General features: G+C 39.4%; 1 protein-coding gene across 3 annotated transcripts in view; it reads right to left on the bottom strand.

Annotated features, from left to right (window-relative positions):
* The window catches only part of adam19a (ADAM metallopeptidase domain 19a), a 355,481-nt gene that overhangs the window by 294,932 nt on the left and 36,771 nt on the right, over positions 1-23,778 (bottom strand). For 2 of the 3 annotated variants that reach the window (XM_079669126.1, XM_079669129.1), the window contains exon 2: positions 2,174-2,253. In XM_079669126.1, the coding sequence (XP_079525252.1) occupies positions 2,174-2,253 (80 nt within the window). Of the gene's footprint in view, positions 1-2,173; positions 2,254-15,491; positions 15,631-23,778 lie in introns of all 3 variants that reach the window. The other variant, XM_079669128.1, reaches the window with a different exon arrangement.

Genomic DNA, 23,778 nt, shown 5'->3' with positions numbered 1-23,778 from the left:
AAATGATTCATATAAATATATATATAAATATATATATATATAATGTATACATTTTTTACCAATGTTGTTCAGCTGCCTGATTATGGAAAAAGACATGATTATTGCAAAACTTAACTTAAATAATAATCACTATTATGGGTCCATAAAACATTTATTACAAGGTACATTAATTCCAAGTCAAGTGCATTTTCTTTTCTCTGTAGGATATGTCACGATTCTCATGTTATGTCACGTTTATAGTTTTGTAGGTTTGGGTGTTTTTGCTATTTTCCATGTCATGTTTTCCATTGGGTTCTTGTCTGGTCCTTTTCCCTGTGTTTTTCCTCTTGTCATTAGTTTCCCTGGTGTGTCTAATTGTCTGATTATGTTCACCTGGGCCCCTGTGTTTTCTCCTTCCTCCTCACCTGTGTCTTGTTGTGTGATTGAGTCTTGTGTGTATTTAAGTTCTGGGTTGTCTGTCTGTCTTGGTCGGTTCGTCTTGTTCCCTGACTAGTTCTGCGGTGAGTGTTCTGTTTTGTCATTGTCTATATAGATCATAGCCTTGAAATAAAGGAAGTTTTCAGTTTATATCTGCATTTGGGTCCTGCTTGTTTCACGCACCGTGACAGGATAACTACAACAAAGTGCATTCAGAACAAAGCCAAGGTGCTTTAAAACTGCATAAACATCTAGGCCAGTATGCCTACAACAAACTAGTGTAAATAAAGACTGTAACAGCCAGGCCTTCAACAACAACAAATGCACCTATAAGTGCATGCATACAAATGTGCAAACTGGATAAATCCACATGAATGTAACTATTTACAAATGAAATTACAATTGAATTTCAAGAATCTGTAAATAAGGCTGTCTGTCCTCATAAGCAAAGTAGTAAACATTGTATAAAGATACATAAAGTGAAAACTGGATACAAAATCCACAATCAATTACAAATTAAATTACAATTTCAAGAATCTGCAAATAAGGTGGTCTGTCCTCATGAGCAATGTAAACAACATTGTATCATTTAGATACCGAAAGTACAATATATTGAACACTGTGCTGCTGTCATTTCTCCCTAATGATAACCTGAGATGGTGAATTATAACTCACAATGAAAATTGTTCAGGTAAGTGGGTATAGAGTAGACATGTAGAACTAGATAAGCTTATGATAAGCCAGCCTTGTCTACTTATTAAGGAAAAGTGGGAGGTTCTTTTTAATGAACAGTAGCTTCTCTGCTTTATCAGCCATAAGTCTGTTCCTCTTCTCATCAAGCACATGAGAGGCAGCGCTGAACAGTCTCTCGCTGTCAGTGCTTGTGATTTGATCTTACTCCGCATATTTGTCCGGGTGTTTTGATTTCAAGTGGTGGAGTAATCCCGAAGTGGTGACACTCTTTGCAGTTACACCCCCTCGAGAAATGTCAGCTGAACACGTTTTACAAATCGCGATCCGCGCCTCTTTTTCTGATATTTTAAAATATCTCCAAGCGCCAGACATGTTGGCTGTGAGCCAGCCGCGAGCATGGTCGCGGGCCGTGCTTGTCGCCGCGTTTTTGATTACGTCACACAATGTAACCCTGTTCCCTGACATTCGTTTCCCGAAAGCCGAAAGGGCCTTTTTAACCATTTTCGGCCGATAATCTTCGGCGGCCGAATATTCGGTGCATCTCTAATTTTTTCATTTTCTTACCACATGTTTTAACAAATCTGAGTGTGGGTTTTCATTTTGTGGAAGGTGCAATTATGGAATTTTCAAAACATTTTAGTTAGGGCTTCCCCCAACTAGTCGCTTAAACGTTAGTTAGCGGAAAAAAGTCTTAGTAGACACATTTTGAGGCGATCAGTCCCCCAATTCGCCTGAATTGAAGACTTTTAGTCGTCTAGATAAATCTTTAATCGAGAGCAGCCCTAATTTTATTTACCAAAACCGTTGAGGCTCTAGCATAGGGAACATCTTTGTGTTTTATCGCTCTGTACAACACTTTAATCTTGTAAAATGAAATAAGCGCTGCTAGTTCTTGAGGCCTCTAGCAGACTTTTACCCGTTACCAGGCAGATAGATTGGTGCAATCATAAACCGTTAAACCACTGACCCAGGGCCAGCCAGTTGTGGTCTTAAGTTGCTTATGATTTAGCAGGACGGTGTGAGGAAAACAAAGATCAGAGAAAAGGTTGATGAGATATCTGACCTTTGTCGAGGTTCTGGCCTCCCTTTTGCTCCGGCTTTGTGAGAGCCACTGTGCAGTCGCAGTCCTTCCCCCCCGCAGCCCTGCAGCACAAAAAACAGGAGGGAGATTAATAGGATTTATGACTGCTATTGATCACATTGTCCATTCCATTCATAATTAATCAGAGAAGTATGCCGTTATGTCAAGAAAAACAACCATTGCTGACAGTACACACAAAAAACCTTCAAACAAATAAAACTAAGTAAATAATGACAAACATAAATAGCATAGCCTCAAGAACATACAGTACATGATTTTGATGTTGATTTAATCACTATATCTCTTGTCAAGGTTAAACCAGGCTGTTGTAGAAAACAATTGCGAATGCCTCTTGCTTTTTACAGAGTTGTAAGTGGATAATCTGTGAAACTGCTTCACTATCTCTATTATTCTATATTTCAGCTCAACCATATTATATCAGAGAACTTGTTGTGTTCTGTGTTCTGAAGAATGCTTGGAGCATATTTGAGTTCTTCACATATAAACTTTTTCTCACGCCTACGCAAAGGCCTTTCACCAACAATCTTTTTTCATATAAGATCACTTAAAACTGAAAATAAATATGCCACAATCATTGGAATGCTATAATGTTCTTATGTTCTATTTTAGCATTTCTCCTACTGGCTTGATTTAAGTTAATGCACCAATGCAGTTCTGTGGAATAATAGCTCCTATTTTCACTGATCAAGGGTCTCAACAGGATGACTAGATTAGCCCAGATGAATCATGAGCCCACTTCAAATTAACAAAATTGCTTCTCGGGATGGTGAATTTGAAAGGGAGTGATTCATACACGTCGGCACAGGCCAGCTATCCTTTCTATCCCGGATAGCATTGGAACCATTTTATTTGAGCAGAATAGCAATGAACAGACAGAAGTGCTTGGTACTTTCATTGCTACTCTAGGGAACCTTTAGCAGATATCATCTGGAAGACAGAACCAGATACAATAACATTGTAATGGACTTACAAAGACCTCGGTCTGCGGTTTATCAAGCATCTGAATCAAACACACAGAGCGAAGATAAACGAAGAAATAAAGACAAGGCTTTGTTATGATCTCCCTTTCAATGTTTACCAAATGAATAACACAGAAGGCTTTTAAACCATAAGGCAAAAACAAATGCCTGGGAAATGACAAGAACCAACTGTTGAGTTCACGTTCCCATAGTCAATAAAGAGAATCAATAATCTGCTAAAGACGACAGCAATGGTAATCAAGCCAACAGCAGGAGGACAGCATATGTATGGGAACAAAACATCTTCCCATCCCCTACCTTTTCCTGCCACAATCAACCCTCCCATAGCAGGTAATGAGAAGCCAAACACAGCAACATGGAGATGACCTTCACTCTGAATGACACTAATGGTTAAATGTAGCTCAGGCTATCAGGTAGCTGAGAGATATGGTGGGAGTGTCACAAACATGATGGAAGAAAATATGATGGAACCAAAGGTGCCGTAGTCTGTATACAAAGTTTAATTAGAGACAGGTGATACTATTATTTTAGTTTTTGATGATTGACTTTAATGTTTGTAAAACACTTCAATTTGTTAAGGTAAGAATCAAATATTTTACCAAACCTTTTAGTATCTTCTCCCTCTCTTGTTTGCAGAAAGTGATGTCCAAAACATTGTGGTTTTGGTCCTTAGTATTACGTTGCTTACAAATAGGGATGTCCAAATCAAGTTGTTTAGCTCCAATCCTATCCCAAACCATTACATTGTTGGTATCCACTGACATGAACTTCGAACAAACTTACTTTACTTACTTAAACATTGATCAAATAAATCTTGCCCTTGGAAATAACCGCTGTAGACCAAATCTGACAAACCCAATATTTCAAGAGCTACTTATAATACCTAAGGTCCTGTCTCACTCTGCTGCTGTTGTTGGTACAACAGAAACATGGTAGAAACACCTGTGGTTGGGGTGTTACAGGGGGAATGTATCTCCCTAACAAAAGACTAAAGACACGACTGCAGAACAAATCAACCATCTATTTTGTTCTGTGAGTACAGTCAGCAAGGGAACCGATTCTGATAACTTATTTTAGCCATGTGACAAAAGCTATACAAAAGCCTGACTATGCATATTGGATATTATGCTGCATTATGCTTATCAAGTCGGATTAATGGTAAATGGACTGTACTTATGTAGCACTTTATCCACTCTTTAGTCACATTCACCCGTTCACACATCATTCATACAGGGCAATTTGCCATTTTACTCACGTAAGTCACCATTCATACAACACATTCACACAACGTTGTCCATGTCATTGGAAGCAACTCACGGTTAAGTATCTTGCCCACGATACACCAACATGTTGAATGCACAGAACTGGGATCGAACTCACAACCTTCTGATTGAAAGACGACTCCACTCCCTCGCAGCAACAGTCACCCCATATTGAAAGAATATGTCGGCAATTCCACAACTTAGTATCAATGGTGACAGTCATATAAAACTCCTTATTGTCCAAGACTGTTCTCTTAGCCATTCACCCTGTAAGAGAGCCTCTAACTGGGCTAAGAGCCCAGAGTAAGTCCTTCTCACTGCATTATCAATTGTTTCCAATTGGCCTCTGCCATGCTCTTGTCACATATGCACCTTAAAAGCATTGCACTCCCACTGGGCCATGAAAGGCACTTGTCACTTTCTGTTGGTACATTAATCCATTAAGCTCTCTCATTGTCAAGTGTGTCTTGTGTTTAGTGCAATCTGCATAACACCCCCACAAAAGCATTAATAAAGCCGAAGAATCAGCTGTGGTATGTGTACGACATCAAAACTAACCCAAGGTGAATTTGTCTATTATATCAAATGCTGATATAGCTTGTGTCTTTAGGTTAGGGAAGATCAAATGCTTTACCCCAGGGGGGGGTATCTCCGGCCCCCGGGCCGTATACGGCCCGCGAGACCAATTGGTACGGCCCTCGAGGTAATTTATAAACACACGCAAAAAAGAAAAAAATTAAATGAATCTAGACCGCAAAAGAATTAAACAAGCGAGTGCCTGTTTTTCCTGGCCAAGGTCAGGGTCCTTGAACACAACACGAGCCTAAGGTGTCATCACGTGGTATATGTCTCGTCTGACAGGGGTGCAGTTCTGCCGGAGAGCACCAGAACGTCGCTCCGGCACTTTCACAAATTGCAGTACCCCTAAGGAGCCGTACACATGCCGCAGTTTTTGCGTGGCTGTGTCTTTAGTTGTAAGCCCAGTGGCGTCTGTTCATCTGTCATACTGATCATACAGTCAATAACTTCGTTGTTATTAGCATCTGGTTAGCTAGCTATGCTAAAGAATATTACAAGCTTTTTCTACAACCAGTGAGGTAAAGGCACATCTTTATATGATCATTATAGTTATAAAAAAATAAGAGAATAAAGTAAACAGGTATAAAATACTATATGACTCTAAAAAAAAAAGTTGTTATTAATAAACAAGAATACAGTTTGAAAGGGGAGTGATTTGTAAAATATCCATGAAGAAAAATAAATCTGCTTACAGTTCTGTTTCATATGGGTGTTGAGAGAGGTATCCATAGATCTCTTCATGTTGCTCTCAAAGTGCAACAGATTGATGCTTTTGACTTCAACATTTAAAAAAATGGGGGCATGCTCCCCAGGGAAGATTTTTTTTTTTCCCTAGAGGAGGTTAGGCCGATGAATGTCGATGTCAATCTTTTTCTTCCCTCTGGCACGGCACTAGACTTGTTGGTGTGGCATGCTGTGCTCATTTGTATTTCAACTGCATCCACACATCAGGAGGCAGACGAGGATAATAGCATAGACCAGTGGTTTTCAAAGTGTGAGGCGCGCCTCCCCTGGGGGCGCCAGAGAGCTTCAGGGGAGGTGCAGCGTGAGACACAAAAGAACGAGAAAAAGACGAGTAAAGTGACACTTGCCCACTTGTGGCTGTCTGTGGAGACCGAGTTACCCCACCTCGCCAAAAAGATTGTAAAAGTGCTCATTCCCTTCACCTCCACCTACCTGTGTGAGTGAAGGTTTTCCGCATTGACTTTGATCAAAAGCAAGTTCCGGTAGAGGCTGCAGCCAGAGGATGATCTGCGTTTATTCCTCTGTGCATCAAAGACGCAGACTCATTGTTCCCACTAAAGTAGGGGTGAGTGTCATAAGGAGGCAAAGTTGACGTTCAGTGTGTTACCGGGAGCATATAAGGATTTATCCACCATGTTGAAAATGTTAAAAAAAATATGTCTTGAGAACACGGCGTGCGGAAATATACGGGTCGTGCTGCAGCTAGATGTGCCTGTCCTCTGTAAGAAGGTGTCGGCAACTGACATGCAAGGAAGAACGGCTGTCCACAGGCTGTTCCAACTTTAACAACTGTATTAACTTCCAGGGTAGTGAATTGAACATGCAATTGTAATTGGGTGTGTGGTATATTTTCATGCACGGACACGCATGTTCCACAACACACAAACTGAACAACACTCAATTTTCCGATCGCTACAAGTGCACGTTACTGATGCAATATGGTTGAGACCATTCGGGCTTATTCTAGAGGGGTGCAAGGAATAGTCCAAGTAGTGGGGGAGTTTTATACAATATGTTTAAAACATAAAAATAAAAAGGTTTTAAAAAGTTATTGTTTAATGTTTTAAGGAGGTGACGCTACTCAGCCAATCAAATCGGTGCAGTCAGCACGATAGATTCAAACACACACAGAGACACGACAAGAGGAGAGAAACAGTCGGAGTAATTTCAAATGGCGGAAGGTAGGGCTGGGCGATATGGTCTCTAAATGATATCGCGATATTTACTGACTATATCGCGATATACGATATATATCGCGATATTCTGAAATGTCCTCTAAAACAAATACATTTTTTTTATTTAACCCCTTCATGTTTACAGTCACGCCAGTATGATGATTCTAGTAGTCCCTGCAACATATGTCTGCATTAAAAAAATCGACTAATAATGAAGAAAATTAACACATTTGTTGCAATAGTGATTTATGCACGACATTACTACTTGTACTACAACATTTGAATCATCAGTTCTTCCTCATTTTCCTCAATTGTTCATATTTGGTTTATTAAAATAATGATATTGTGGTCATTGTTAAAAAATGTCTGCTATTATTATGAGTAGTATTATTATTATTAGTATAATGCGCTTTCTGTCTTCCTGTCATTATCAGGAGTTAGACATGTAATGGCTATGTATTAGATTAGATTAGAACCTTCATTCTCCTAAACTGCTGGGACATTTCCCTATAGCCAATACCTTTTATATTTTCTACTCTTCACTTACTTGTCAGCATAGGTCGGCATTGATGTACACAGCCGACAGAAGACCTTGTTTATATTGGCATCATATTGAGAGGTGCAGTGACGCGTCCTAAAACCAGGAAGTAAGCTGCTGGAAGTGGAAAGTACATTATGCTGGCCCGGGGTGTCTAAATAGTGCTTCCGAGCCAGCGGGCCATTTATAATGTCGAGCCCTGCTCTCTGTCACTGTGCATGTGTGTAATGTTTGTTTGCAAGTTAGACGGGGCCTGCGTGTGTGTGCCTGCGTGTGTGACTGTGTCTATGAGGGAGAAAGGAAAGCTCATTTTGGCTGCGGCGGGAAATTGATTTGACAACATAATACTCGATGTTCACGATGTGGTCATTTACGACAACGCATGGAGTGCAATCCACGATGTATCGTGTAAACTCGATATATCGCCCAGCCCTAGCGGAAGGTAGACAGCGAAAACAGAGCATTTAATTACATTTTCTCTTACTGGACCTCTTTGAAATGCAATTGAATACCCCTGCATTATAGCAACAACAACAATAATAATAATAATAAAAGCAATAATAATTGGGAGGGGGGGCGCGGCTGTTCTTATGTTCTCTGAGGGGAGGCTCACCTACCCACACTTTGAAAACCCTGGCATAGACCATCTTCAATCATGATGTGACGACATTGAGAAAAAGTGAGGTAGCTTTTAGAAGTTTCATATCTCCAGTATAAAGTAGATACAGGAATGTGATGGCCAGAGCCACACGGTAAAACAATTACAATGAACCTCCCCTTCAGTAGTTTTGCTTCATATCAGTTGCAGTGAAACATGCCAACAAGTAACACCACACATTTGGTTTGAATTGTAAACTCTTTATTTGCTTGTAACCTGAAATTATTTAGTTGGGACAAATTGGGAGAAACCACATGCGTCCATGTCAAAGGGGGGATTAGGGTTTTGTCAGTATCTTGTTGTATTCTGTTAAACTGAATTACTACCCCTTGCTTTCGGTTTGGATTATCGTTATTTGTTATTGTGGGAGGTTGGTTTGTTGAGTTACCTGTTTAGTTGCTGTTATATTTTTTTGAGGTATTTTCTGTTGACCTCTTTTATGGTCCTAGTCTTTTATGGTCCTAGATTTATTTAATTTGTTTGGAGTAAATACAACACCCAGTTTCTTTGAAGAACTCCGGTGTCCTGTTGCCTGACTCTCCGGTGCTTGTCTCTCCTTTCGTCCTGCTATCTGGCCAACACCTACTGACTGAGCATGGAAATTCAATTTTAAACCGTGCAACAATTCACACACACTCACATATTCTTGAACATGTCTGATTTTCAGAACATTTCAAATATCACCTAAGCTCCTTCCTCAACGAGGGTCAGGAGAGAGTTTGTGGTAGTGCCCGGGACGTGGCCCAGAAAATGTTAACATCTGTATTCCATATTCATTTACTGCCAAAAATCAACGAGTGACATGTTGGTCTTGAGTCTGTCATTATGGCATCCTCTCTGCAGAAACCATTAAGGCTGCCTAATAGCTTCAGCAGAGGCATTAGAGGTTGGAGGGGATGAGGCTCTCCATCAGGCCGCTACTGCTGAATGATTGACTGTGGATCTGCAAGGCTTTGGGGCGCTTAATAAACACCAGGTAGATGCGAAACCCAACCTCTGAGTCAACAAATCACTGCTGTTCCTTGCTTCACTTCTCCTGGCTTGCAACACTTCCAGAGTCTCTTTTGAAGCTTTTCAATTGTAAAATCGCTTTGTGTGACAGTCTGTGTGAATGTTTCTGTCAGGTGGTACTGTACTTGTATAGTAGGTAAACTGATTTTTCCCAGAATAACGCAACAGATGGATGGTTGGATGGTTGGATGGAAGAGGATAAGGTAAGGCAAAAAGGGGATAAGACTAGTCGTTTCTCTACCAAAGAACCTGAACTATATCCCATTTGCTCATTGGACACACCATCTTACTCCAACGCAAGCAAATGGGCCTTGGTTCACCGACAGGTCGCTCTCTTTGGTCAATGATGTTTTAAGTGCTTCCTTTCATGTCTTGTCCTCAGCCGTTCTTCTGAGTCTTGTTTCCTGTTTCAGTTCTGCTGAATAGTTTATAGTGTGGGAAGACGGAGGCTGCCGAGCACCAAGTAGTCTCAAAGTTTGATGGCGCTCTGACTTCCACGTAGAATGATAAGTTGGACAAAGTTTGCCGATTTGGCATGTCTTACACAACGGCCACCCCTGGGTCCGAAGAAAATCAATTTATGTTAAAGAAGGTGTTATACTCAATACACCAAGTTTTCAGCCTTTGTATAAGATGAAGTTGTGATTCATAAACTGAGAAAATCACAATGGAAAATAGTTGAGAGGTGGAGCTGAGCATCTCACAGCCCCCTTTGCTAGATTTAAAATCCACATTTATTGTGGAGAATGCTCTGAAGTCAGTTTCAATTCAATACTGACCAACCACAGGGCTTTGACAAATTGTACAACATGATGCAATCTACAATGAGTAGGGGGGAATGTCTTGTTATTTGATTGTGTACTCATTCTGATATCACACAGAGGGGTGAAGTAAATGTTAAGTTATTGCTCTATCATCCTAATGTCTACTTAAGTCTAAGTGTTCTATGAAGCACTCATTTTGGTGGCGTTTCTGGAAATGTTGCAATTCTCTTTTTTAACTAGCTAGCACTATTCCTTACTATCTACTTCAAAGTACCAGAAGTCATTATGTGAAGAATGAAAATAAAGAGTTTGTGAAAGAAATCATATTTTCTCACCTCCAAACATTTAGCGCATCACCGCAATAAATTCACCTTTTTCAAGAGTTTTGGATAATAAAAAATGTCACACAAGTTCCCAATTCTGAATTGGGAAAGGTTTGTGGGGAGGCGGGAAGAGAGAGAGGATTTTAATGATGTTCCACAAAAATATTGAAAGATGCCATTGAGTTGCAGTAAAGGGATTATACGATTGACTGTTTTGGGAATTGGACTCGTACTACATAATCAATATCATAATAACCAACATATCAATGTTAAAGACTGACTAATGCACTAATCAAAAGGCTGATATTATCACACCATGTTAGCTTGTGAGAGTATGGCAGTATATATATAAATTAATTAAAAACATACAATAAAAAAACAACTGCAGAGGAGAAATGCTAAAGATATGTTGGCTTTAATTAAGGAACAGCAGTTTGTTTAACTAAGAGAACATACAATATTAGTTTCAATTAGGAAAAAGTCCTGCTCAGTACATGCTGTCTCTTGGTAACCATACTTTGTCAAATGATGTTATTATTATGAGAACAGCTTATACTACATTCAGCACAGTCAGCCTTTTTTTCAAATTATGTTACTGACAGGATCCCCAGCAAAAAAAGATTTATAAGACATCCTTTTCGATTATTGGGCAGTGTTTCCACCAGACCAGGGCTGAGAGGGTGTCCACCCCGAGACCGGTGGGGGGGGGGGGGGCTCGGCTCTCTTAAAGCGCCGGCTGTTTCGGCTCCCAGACGGCTCTTCATGTTACCACAGTTTACCACGGAGCCTCAGTTTCGCCGCTGTGAGGCTCTGGTGCTCGCAGCTCACGCACGTGCTCCACTAGCACCGCTCATCGCGTCCAAATCGCGCACGTTCCGTGTTGTCTTGTAGCAGGCACCGCCGAAGTCGGGGAAACGATCTTCAATACTCCGAAAATAATCCCACCAGACTCCTTTGCCCCTCCAACAGAGGGAAGTCCTTGTCCTTTTTCCTTTTCGTCATTTCAAGGGATAAAAACTCTCGATCTTCTCTCGAATTATTAATATTTTTGGACGCCCTCGGCTCGAGTTCAGGGCGTCCCGAGCTGAATAAGGGCGTCAAATGACGGCAAGACGCCCCCCTGGCGGAAACACTGACCGGGATGCATACTGTGAACATAAAGGCATAGTATCAGCTTTAAGGTGGAACCAGGACTGGCGTGGCGTACCCAGTCCGTCACAGTTTCTTTCCACACTGAACTACTGTATTTTAAATAAATATAGATTCCAAAAGAAAAAACAAACTCTCTTCCCTTACATAAGGTCAACTGTCCCTGCCTGGCAAAATGTATATCAAGGGTTATGAATCAATTATGAGTAATAATGATACAAATGTAATTGCATTAATACATAAAACTTGACTTATAGAGAAGTGACAGTAGGTGGTTAATGAAATATATATTTAAAAAAGCAGCATATAAAAAAACAGGGTTATTTAAGACTCCAATTGCTATTCCTAAACTGGATCTTGTATTTTTTTTTTATTTGTTGTCTCTTTTCTGTGGTAAAATGCACTATTTTTAATTGTCCCTTGTCTGTTTTTGACATGCTTTGTTTGATTATTTTATTTAGCCTTGCAACGGTGTGCTGTCTTTGCCAGTACTCCCGCGAGAGTTTTTATCTCTAGGGACTTCTGGTTGAAAATAGAAAATACGTTAATGTTACTGTGAGTAAGGTCAGCCGAGAGATGTTCCATCCCTTCTGCACAGCAAGCCACATCTGTCTTGCTGCTTAATTGTAGAATATATGAATTGCCAAGGGTTTCATCTCATTTTTCTCTACCTTCAGTAAAGTAGACACCTCAGTGAACCATAAGTACATGTTAAAACTCCACAATAGTGAAATGCTCTGATAAGTAAGCAATTATTTCTATACTTTCACATTGTTTAATCTGTTCTCACTGGCTGGCGTTTGTATTCAATGGGAATTAAATCCATGGAATTATACCTAATACTAAGATGCTAAATGCAAAATCATTTGAAACATACAGGTTTTGCATGTTACTTGGAAACTTAATTGTGAACAAGGATAAGAGAACACAAAATAAGCTGGAAGTGATTTATATTTCAAAAGGCCCAAATTGCATTGGTTTGGCTATAAGTAGGCTAAATACTGTACAGTTCATTTACAGCGACATACTAACGCTTGTGAATACTCAGATGGATAAAACTTTATTATCTGGGCCTCAACAAACATGATTTGTGTTTGTAAAGCAGAGGTGATTCGCTGCAGTGCTAGAAAATGTAAAAAGTAAATCAAATGATTATACAGCTAAGTAAGAATGGAAAGCATTCTAAGCCATCATTCCCATCATTTCTTTGTGCTGACAGAGTGGACCAGGACAGTCCTGATTGTTCACTGTAACATCTAGTTTTAGGAAGCATGAAAGGTTCTGATTGAGCAGCTGCTATACTGCTGTGCTCTGACAGCCTCGCCGCACTAAATGTGACTGAGCATGGCTGGAGCACATGAAAGTCTTGCTGTCACACTGAAAGTAACATCAGTTTGGCAGTGAAGCACTGTTTTTACCAATTACACAAGCCACTTAAATTGACAAAGTTTCTAGACATCTGTCTCTGAGAGCCTCGCTCAGCTTCCACCACAATATAATGGTGATTACGGAAAGTCATTTGTGGAAGAAATTAATTGTTTTAAGAAAAATGAAGAATCAACATCTCTTTAAAAAAGCATTGTCCTCGTTACTGTGGATAACCTACAAAACATCCTGTCAAAAAAGTCTCCCTTTTTTTGGAAAAAGTTATTCCAAGTCCATTTACTTTCTTTTAAATATGGTTACGGTTCAGAGAAAGCAAAACAGCATCTGCAAAACAAGCCAAACACTTGACTAGATACTAGGGCTGTACCCGAATATCCGAACATTCGGTCGTTGGAGTACTATTCGTGTTTCAGTTTCGTTATTCTGATATTTGTTTTGTTTGTTTTTTTTCCGTTTATTTTTCAAATTGAATTTATTGAAAAAGAGCTTGTGCCTCTTTGGGGGGTGCTAATACTTAACCATAAATGTTATCGTTTACTTTCTCCGTCTTTATATGTAGATTTAACTTTTTCTCCGTTAATCTCCATCACGTTGTTTCCATAGCAACAACAACTTCCTGTCAACAGCGCCAAACCTCCTTCAAAATAAAAGCATGTCCATACAAAATAGGAAGCCAAGCTAAATTACACTTAAGACATATACAACTGCAACGAAAGTAACAAACACAATGCAATATCCTTTTCAATTTCAAAGAACACAAATTGGGTTGTATACATAAAGAAAATAACTATAAAACAACAATACTGTAGAATAACAAAATGAATGCTGTGAATAAACCGAAATACACGTGTTGAAGCGGTTTACTACGTTCCACCCCGCCTCGCGCGGGCCGAATATTCGCTGCTGATTACTACCGAATATCCGGAGCCCGAAAAATGGTAATCGGGACAGCCCTACTAGATACCAAATGTAATCTGCCTCAACCAACCAAATTCACTCATTTCCATTTCCGTTGTGTGTAAAAAATAATAGTTTGACTACCTCAGTCAAAAAACCCAATGTCCATTTACTAATTCTTTAGTAAGGCAAACTATTATATTTTAAACTGTAATTTGGTCACTTTGTGTTACACCGTGTTGAAGAAGACTATCCTTATAATATATGCCATACTGTATACAAAGTCATTTGATAAAGCGAGAAACTTGGACTGTTTTCCGTGGAGAAGGTTCTAAGATACAAATGATATACTTGGACATAAAAATGGAAGCTAAATCCTTATAATTAAATGAATGATACAATTACAGAAGTGGAACGTATCACGCACCATTCCGGAGTGCATTGCGTCCTTCAACATGCATCATTACCCCGCAGAGCACGCTAAACTAAGGTATGGTAGCCATGATCTGCTAATCCGTAACAGAAATTATGTGAAATTGTGGCTCTTCTGAAATGTCGGTTACTGTCGAATACTGGGGAATATACCAGTGAGTTATTCGGACACATTAACATACCTCATCCACTAGACACAACACACACCACAGACAATAATTTCTCTTGTTGGTGTGAACTGTCCCAGTGTAAAGTCTATTGGGCGGGATCACTCCCAAAATGGTCTTCCCCTAATTGTAAATTGAGTATAAGTCCTTAGAAGTCAGTTAAAGATAATGTTAAACTTCCCCAAGAGGTTGCGTCAGAGTACATATTGTTGGTAAAAGGGTCTATGAAGTTGTGAGCAGGTGTTGGAGGATGTAGGCAATGAGCTTATTATAGTTTTTTGTGGCAGAATGGTGAAAGCAGAAGGTCAATATGTTAGGCCTCTTGGGATGTTATATTATCATAAGCAAGGTCTTTGCTTTGGCACTCTTTGAGTGTGAACATGAACGTTTGAATGTTTCTTACAAATGTTATGGTGATCCATTCAAGATTCAAGAAAGAAAAAATGTAACACATTTTGTATTTTTAAATCCCTCATCTCGCAGTGAATGTTTTTTTTAATGGGTTTTTGACAAGATGTGTGAAAGCTATGTCAGCATAAGATTCCTTCTGTCCGTAAATTCATCTGACCGTAAATTCATCTGACCATGTTGTAAAGTAGTTTCATTATCGCTTTAATGTTGCATGTAAACTTAAATCATGAGTTTTGGTATTTTTTTTTTTAAATGAGCGAACTAAATGTGAAAGAATCATAAACCTTTGTTTGCGACATTATTATTATTATTATTATTTTCTGAGGTAATCCAAAATCGAATGGAAAAATCCCATTGGCTTTTTGTTGAGGGAACCAGTGCGATGCTAACTTCTGTGTTGGCCTGAACAAATATGTCTTCCCTGCAGCACTCTGTAAACAAGCTAGTGATTCTGGAGTCAGTACATCCTCTTGGGAACATAGATGTCAATACGGAAGATCATGGTTATACATCTAATAGTTTTCAAGATATTTCACTCTGGACTCACTGACCAAGCAGCACTGCTACTGTATCACTAGAGCCACACTATTTAGGCTACAAATGTTTAAGGATTAAATACCAGAACAGAATATATCCGGACAGGTGCAGTCTAATTAATATAAGCCATGAAAAGTATTTTCTTAAGTTTAACAAACATCCAGTATGAACACATCCTGTCCAGATAATGTCCTTGTTTTCCCTTTGTAAGGTCATTCAAGTTCAAACGCCATGTCCCTCTCCAAGCTCATACATACACCTCTTACACTCATCTTGTTTATTTGTTGTATTCATCCTCCCTTTCCTCTGCAGACCTTGAAGGACTCTCAGTGAAGATGAAGAGAGAAAGCCGGCAGAGTTGCGCTCACGCACGGCACTCGCCCGGCGAGCTATCACTGCATGGTGCTGGGGGAAAACAATGAGAGGCGTGATCTATATCTGACACTGGCAGATATCTACTCCAGCGGCTGGAAAACAGGGTGAGGGATGGCGGGGGGAGAGGGGTGTGCAGGGAAAGGAGGAATAATACACGGCATATACGTTATCTTCTTGAGAAATGACTGTTTGAATTCACTTTCTAAAAGGGAGTGCAGAGGGCTCTCTAGAGACAAAAAAGGGAAGAGATAAAGTGGATAATTTCAATGGAGGGGGGCAATCAGCTGCTTTATGTCATCCAATTTAAAACCACCTCTATTTGGCCTATTACCATCAATCCTTGTGCTGTCTATGAATAGAAGGAGCCCGTAATGACAGACCTGGCCTGTTTGCATAAGCGCTGCTTTACTTTTTCACATCATGCATGCCCATTCCTTTTCAAGAACAGAATCCCTTATTTTTCTTTCTCGACTATGCCCTGGGGTTAAAGCCAAGGATGGGACTACAGATAACTGAGATGGTACAAGGATGGAAGAGAAAGCATATTCCCTACCATCCAGTGCCAGACTGCATTTGAATGGATGATGGTTATTTTTTCCCTTTAACCATGGGCGTCGCAGCCATTATATGAGGGTGGGACAAGTCCCCCCCACTTTTTCAAATGATTAGTTTAGACCCCCCAACTTCTACCATGTGGAAAGTCCGTGAATCGGTCTATCCACTCGCCGCACTTTGTAGAGCGCTGTGTCAGTGCTTCACTATCAAATCCATTCCACTTGCTTATTGAGAGAATGCCCAAATCAATGAAACTCCGTACCATGTTTTCACTGCTACTTCGTACCAAGGCAGATTCTCCCATAGTGCGCGCATGTTCAAGGAGTGTTGTCATAGTTGGACAGCTCAGATCTGTTGTATGAAGCGATGCCGGTAGCGGAGGTAAGGCACACACACCAAATGTTCAGGAAATGGTTAATACAGCGAAAATCAAAGCTGACGATCTCTTGGTTTGATATGTTTTCTCCCCCAGACAACATGGACAAAAGAAAAAAAAATTAAAAGAAGAGGAAAGTAAGTCATCAGCTGGTAGCAGTTAATCAGTTAACAGTGATGGCGGTGGCGGCGTCTCACTTCTGGAGAGGAGTTTCGTCTTTATGTCATGATAGAGAGATACAAATACTGAATAGTTTAGATGAGAAAAGGCATCGAAATGCCAGGTTACTAATATTTATAATGTAAACAGGGAGCATGAATAACCCAATCTCTCTGTGCTCATGTAAACACCATATCCCCAATATGATCATAACCGGGATAATACTCATAAACGGCTTACTGATGTCCACGTAGAGACGCAATCAGTGTGTTTTACTGAACCCTCAGTTCGATAAGAGATTATTTTCTGACTTCTTTAAGGTACTCTCTCTCAAAATGGTAATGTGCATTATGTTTTAATTATACTTCTTATCATTCAGAAGATTTTTGTGTGTGTTTATGTTTTACTGATTGCTTATAGGACATTTCCATCCCAGTATTCAGTTAACTATTTATTTTCTGTGCACATTACATAGACTAGCTAATATTCTGCCTACTGCTTGGAACTTTGAGTCTTCAAAATGTCCAATGTCACAGACTGGGACTTACTTTAGAGTCAGTTGTATTTACATTCAGTATGACTTGTTATGATTCAATGTGAAAGAGTATACTGCTCAATAAATAATGATCACTTCACCACCTCTCTTGACATCTAGGCGCTTGAGAGTGAGTCAGAGGCAGAATACAGGGACAGTGGAGAGAGGTCCATTGCTGAGGTGAGTGATGAAAGGGAAATTACAGTTTTTTTACAGAGTAAATTGTGATGTGGACTCTCATCCCAGAATTTTAAGGAAATCAGTGGGGATATTGAACAGGAAACATTTCAGTCAAGGGGCATCATATGACCAATATAGACGGAAGAGCAACATTTATTTGAACATTTAAGTCAATGATACCATTCCTAGGTGAACTTAACATCTGTATAGAGTCAGATCAGTCTCAATATTAATAAATGCTCACTGAAGGATTCACTATTTTGCGATTTATATATAAATGACTCTCCACAACAATATCTCTCAATGCACTCACACATATTGTTGTATATAAATGTAAGAAAAATGGGCATTTAAACTGCTTTTTATTCATTCAAAGACGGCTCTGAATTAATAATCAAATATGTTTCCTTTCTTTACTACTGGATGAAATTACAAAATGTACCCATCATTTTCATATATCTTTATATTATTTACTAGTTTAAACATTTATTTTCTTGCTGTTTTATAGTGTTTATTGTAAATGTATTCTTAGTTAGTCTCATAAGCTAAAGTAGTTTCTATGCTTTTATTTTGAAGGCATGTTTTGGGCACTGGGTGATTAGAGCACCTGGTGTAATTGTATATATTGGAGACAGGTGGGTGGTGGGAGCCAGAGCACTATAGGCAAACGTTTTTTTTTTTACCAGGTTGTTTCAAGCCACACAAAGGAAAGCCATAGGAAAGGCTTCAGGAAAGAGAGATAGGAAACCTGTTCATTGTTCTTTGTTATCGAAATAAACTGCACAAATGGAGAATCTTGGCTGGACCTGGATCATTGCCCTGCGTAAGATCCGCTAACTAGTGCCTCAGCGGCTGTATTATTTTAAGTTAATTTCTGTTTTATTTCTATATGATTTTGGCCGCTACAGGGGGATTGTAGTTTGCCGGACAACAATGGGACAAAGTTAGATGGATAAAATGAGGGGTGTGGATTTTTTTCCCAAACTGAGATAATAAAATCTGAGAAACTCTTTGAAACATACAGTATCCAAAAAATGCAGTAATAACATGGAGCATTAAAATGTGCACTGTAGGTCAGTGTTGCTATCTTTTCACTTGGCCTTGAGAAGACTTGCTTTTTATTCAGACTAATTAAAAGAAAATCTTACACAAATTAGGAATATATTTTTTGGATCTTAATTTTCTTAAGCGTAAGCCAAAGGGGATGGTAGAATAACAACAGTTGCCTCTCCTGCACTATCCAATCTGAATCTTTGCAAGCTTTTCCAGTATATGTTGTAGGGCTGTCCCGAATAGAATCTTTCGGGCTCCGGATATTCGTTCGTTGGAGTACTATTCGGGTTTCAATTTCGTTATTTGGATATTCGTTTTGTTTTTTTCTTCCTTTTTTTTTTTCAAATTGAATTTATTGAAAACTCCAATATCAACGTAAGAGCTTGTGCCTCTTCGGGGGGTGCTAACACTTAACCATGGGGGGGGTTGAACCGCTTCAACACGTGTATTGCGGTTTGTTCACAGCATTCATTTTGTTATTCTACAGTATTGTTGTTTTATAGTTATTTGTTAAAGGTCCCATGTCATGGCCATTTCCACTGATCATAATTCCATTGTTGAGGTATACTAAAATAGAAAAATACTGTGCAATTTTCCAAACTCACACTGGTTTCGCATACAGCATCTCTGTAAAGTATGTGTATTCAGCAGTATTCACTTTCTCCACTAAACGGCTCGCTGCAGCTCCCCCCCACCCCCCCCCCTACCTGTGAGCCCAGTGTGCTCTGATTGGTCGGTAAGTTGTGAATCGCGCTGAGCTCCGTGGAGGTGTGATTTCCTTGTTTAGCGATACATAGCCAAACTCAACCTGAACACACACAAAGTCACAGCCGAAATAAAAACAATAAGTGTGCCTTGATATTGAGTAAGAAAAAGGTTTATAGGTTGATAAACGCTGTGAGAATGGGTCTGCAGAGAGAATTTCGCCACGATCCCAACTGTCAGCCTGCAGCAGGGAGCAGAGCTGCCTGCACTGAGTGTGTGTGTGGATTGGTCAATTTGGACCAATCAGCGGGGGCTTAACGTAACGGGTCCACGGATTGGCCCATTTAGTTCTGGGTACGTGCTCTCGTAAGCACGTACCCGGAAGAATCAAATGGATGATGACGTTTCACCAACGAGGCGTTTTGGGGAGGTATTTTCTGTGTTAGAGTTTTACTCGCTTCAGGGTGTACTTTAAGGGTTTTGACTCTGCACACCGTTTACATGCAGAAAAACCTTCATAACACACAAGGGGACGGGTAATAACCGGAAAAGCATGACATGGGACCTTTAATGTATACAACCCAATTTGTGTTCTTTGAAATTAAAAAGGATATTGCATTGTGTTTGTTACTTTCGTTGCAGTTGTATATGTCTTAAGTGTAATTTGGCTTGGCTTCTGTCAGGATTCTTATGATATGTCACGTTTGTAGTTTTGTATGTCTGGTTATGGGTGTTTTCCTCCTTGTATATTGTCTGGTCCTTCTTCCTGTGTTTTTCCTCCCTGTCGTTAGTTTCCCTGGTGTGTCTAATTGTCTGATTGTGTTCACCTGTCGCCCTTGTGTTTCTCCTCCCCTGCCCGGCTGTTTCTCGTCTTGTGATTACCCCTCCCTGTATTTAGTCTTGTCTCTTCCTGTGTTCAGTGTTGGTTCGGCTTTTGTTGGTGACTGAGTTCACCGGTGAGTGTTCTGTTTTGTCAGAGTTATTTTCATTATCCTTGAAATAAAGGTTAATCAGAGTTATCTGCATTTGGGTCCTGCTTCCTTCACTCAACCGTAACAGTTTCCTATTTTGTATGGACATGCTTTTATTTTTGAAGGAGTTAGCGCTGTTGACAGGAAGTTGTTGTTACTATGGAAACAACGTGATGGAGATTAACGGAGAAAAAGTTAGATCTACATATAAAGACGGAGAAAGTAAACGATAAAATGTATGGTTAAGTGTTAACCATAAACTTTTAAGTGTGTTTATGGTTAAGTGTTAGCACCCCCCGAAGAGGCACAAGCTCTTACAAAAATATTGGAGATTTCAATCAATTCTGCGCTGCGCAGTGCAGCCCGGCTGCCAAAAAAAAAATATCCGAATAACGAAATTGAAACCCGAATAGTACTCCAACCAACGAATATTCGGGTACAGCCCTAATATGTTGTATACTGTATGTGTGTCTTTACTTCTGATGTTTGAAATACGTATTTAAAGTAATTGTAATTGTGTTTTATAGAAGTTGCATATGATCAAACATTTGAATTATCGTCATGAAATATAGATAATCATTGTGCATGAGTACTACAAGGTAGTAATATATGTAAAAGTCATTAACATGATGAAATTCAGACAGAATTGTAATGGATTAAGGAAAGCAGGGGAGAGACTGTACCCTTTAAGGTTCTATATGATATATGCCTAGATTCAGGCAAAATTCCTACCCCGGCTGACCTCTCAGCAGGTAGCGTTTGATAACTGCTTGAGTCCAAACCAGTCAAAACTTGGAGAGGCAGAATGTAGTTTCTCTTTACCACAGAGCGACAACAAACCTTTAGAATGTATAGGACCTGTTCCAACTTTGATGACTTTTAATCCCAGGTAAGAACTTTAGAAAATAAATGATGTTATATTCTTTACTGCCTTTGACTGAGCTGTAAGCCCTCATCATTATCAACCTCGTTTTTAGTTTCATTATTTTTGCTTGTTCTAAAAGTTCCGTTACCACTGCAGCCCACTTCAGACTGTAAAGCACCATAAACATCCATAGTTCCCGGAATACATCACTTACTGTATGCCATCAACATGTAGTGCATCCAGAATATGCTGCTGTACTTTCAGGTTATGGCTGTTTCCCAGGAAGCATAATCCACATATAAAAGCAAAATGACTGCAATACTATTCCAAAGAGCAAGGCACTCAAAGCCACTTTAGTTGTTATCTCAGTTTAGATGCACTGTTTTTATCTGAGAATTCATCATAAATAATTCATGAATAAGTCTACTGTATGTATTACCTTTATGTCTTTGGTGTAAAACCAAGAAAATCACAGATGTACACAAGGTTTGAGGCCAGATCAGTGATTCAGTCTTTTCAGTGCAGATGGGGAGAAAGAGAAATGACACTGATTGAGAAAGGCCTCAAAGTTGTAATCCGGTGTTCAAATGCTTCATGTTGGAATCCAACACTTGACAATCACCACACATAATCAAACTGTGAAATACAAAATATATATCACCAGTGGTTTTAAATCTGATGAAAGTTTCCTTAACAGAAACAAATCTATTATATTCTTCAAACCACTAGCCCAAAGCTGCTACCACTCGTGCTGACAGAGCAGTATGCAGGGGGGAGTGTACATATACCTTTGCAGAACGCTTAGAGTCAAAGGAACGCAGGCCTTTAACTGGCTGATTGCATTAGTGCAGCAAAATAACAACAGCAAAGGACCCTACTTTAAAGAAGCCAATAAGGCCTTGTGAAAGATGCAGGCCGACCTGTCAGTGAGGAACTAGTGCTCTCCACATAAGTACACTGAACAAAAATATAAACGCAACACTTTTGTTTTTGCTCCCATTTTTCATTAGATGAACTCAAAGATCTAAAACATTTTCTACATACACAACATAACCATTTCTCTCAAATATTGTTCACAAATGTGAAAAAATCTGTGATAGTGAGCATTTCTCCTTTGCCAAGATAATCCATCCCACCTCACAGGTGTGGCATATCAAGATGCTGATTAGATAGCATGATTATTGCACAGGTGTGCCTTAGGCTGGCCACAAATCGAGTGGCCCGTGGTGGTGGGGTTATGGTATGGGCAGGCGTATGTTATGGACGATGAACACAGGCCACTCGATTCACAACATTACCCTAACCCTAACCCTAACCCTAATCCTAATCCTAACCCTCACACCAGATACTGACTGGTTTTCGGACCCCCCCCAGACCCCCCCAATAAAGCAAAAAATGCATGTTTCAGAGTGGCCTTTTATTGTGGCCAGCCTAAGGCACACCTGTGCAATAATCATGCTGTCTAATCAGCCTCTTGATATGCCACACCTGTGAGATGAGATGGATTATCTCGGCAAAGGAGAAAAACTCACTAACAGAGATTTTTTCAGATTTGTGAACAATATTTGATAGAAATGGTTATTTTGTCTATATAGAAAATGTTTTAGATCTTTGATTTCATCTCATGAAAAATGGGAGCAAAAACAAAAGTGTTGCGTTTATATTTTTGTTCAGTGTATTTGAGTGCCATAGCAGCCAAATCCCGCTATAACAGTTTACTCTTACAGATGTAGCACTTCATTTCAGACTGCAGCTTACAGCTTCCTGTCTACGACCTGCCTAAGACCAGTATAGAGGAATGTTAAGCCCTCCCACTATTTTCCAAGAGGGCGTTGCCAGATTTTCCATTTCAGGTTTTAACCAGGAGATGGCGCTTCATTCACAAATACAGAAAGACAAGTTTCATGGACTTTCAGTTGTGTTTTGAAGAGCATTTGAACACATCAATATTTTAGATACTATACTAAAGTATATCTAATCTTGTAATTCAATAATATATAGTCTTTATATATTAAATAATCATAATAATAATGTAAATGTTTACATTACACTTCTTTATTTGTTATGCTCATACTTTTACCTTTACAATCGTTTGCTTTAATATGCAGTATATTTTTTGTATATTTTTGTGTTTGCTTCCTCCTGCTCCCTTTCGGACACATACTGTATGATTTATTATTATTATTAATATGAAGATATTATTAAGATAAGATAAGATGTTACTTTATTGATTGAACATTTTAGTTAAGAATGTGCTGTCCCACGGTAATTCAGAAGGCTCACAGGTCACATTCCGACCATTATTTAAAACAATAGGTGCTTTCACACCGTCTACAGTTTGATTTGTATAGAGGGAGCTCTGTGGCTGAATGGCCAGCGATTAGGTGTGGCGCATTTATCATAGGTGATCAGAGCTAACTGCCTGCCGTCAGATTTCATTTAAAAAACAGATCTGATTTTAAGACTATTTCTGCGCTCATAAAGAATGATAAGAATAAGAATAATGCATATTGAACTGTTTTCATTCATTAGTGAGTTTATTTAATACTAGAACCGCCAATCGGGTCAATCTGTGTGATGTGTGTTGTGTGTGTGCAATGTAACTTTTTTTCAATAAAATATTAAAGTCTCCCAGTCCGTGACTTTTCCTGAAAGTGTGTTATGTAGCACCCTATGTTGTTAAAAATTGCATTCTAATAGCGGGATTTGACAGGTTTAGGTAGGCCTATACAAAAAACTCTGGCGGTTCTAGTGTTAAGGTAATTAGGTACAGTAGAAG

Source organism: Notothenia rossii (assembly GCF_949606895.1).
Source record: "Notothenia rossii genome assembly, chromosome: 3".
In the NCBI taxonomy this organism is placed as follows: domain Eukaryota; kingdom Metazoa; phylum Chordata; class Actinopteri; order Perciformes; family Nototheniidae; genus Notothenia; species Notothenia rossii.
The sequence above is the reverse complement of the archived record's forward strand: the minus strand, read 5'-3'. Positions and strand labels throughout refer to the sequence as shown.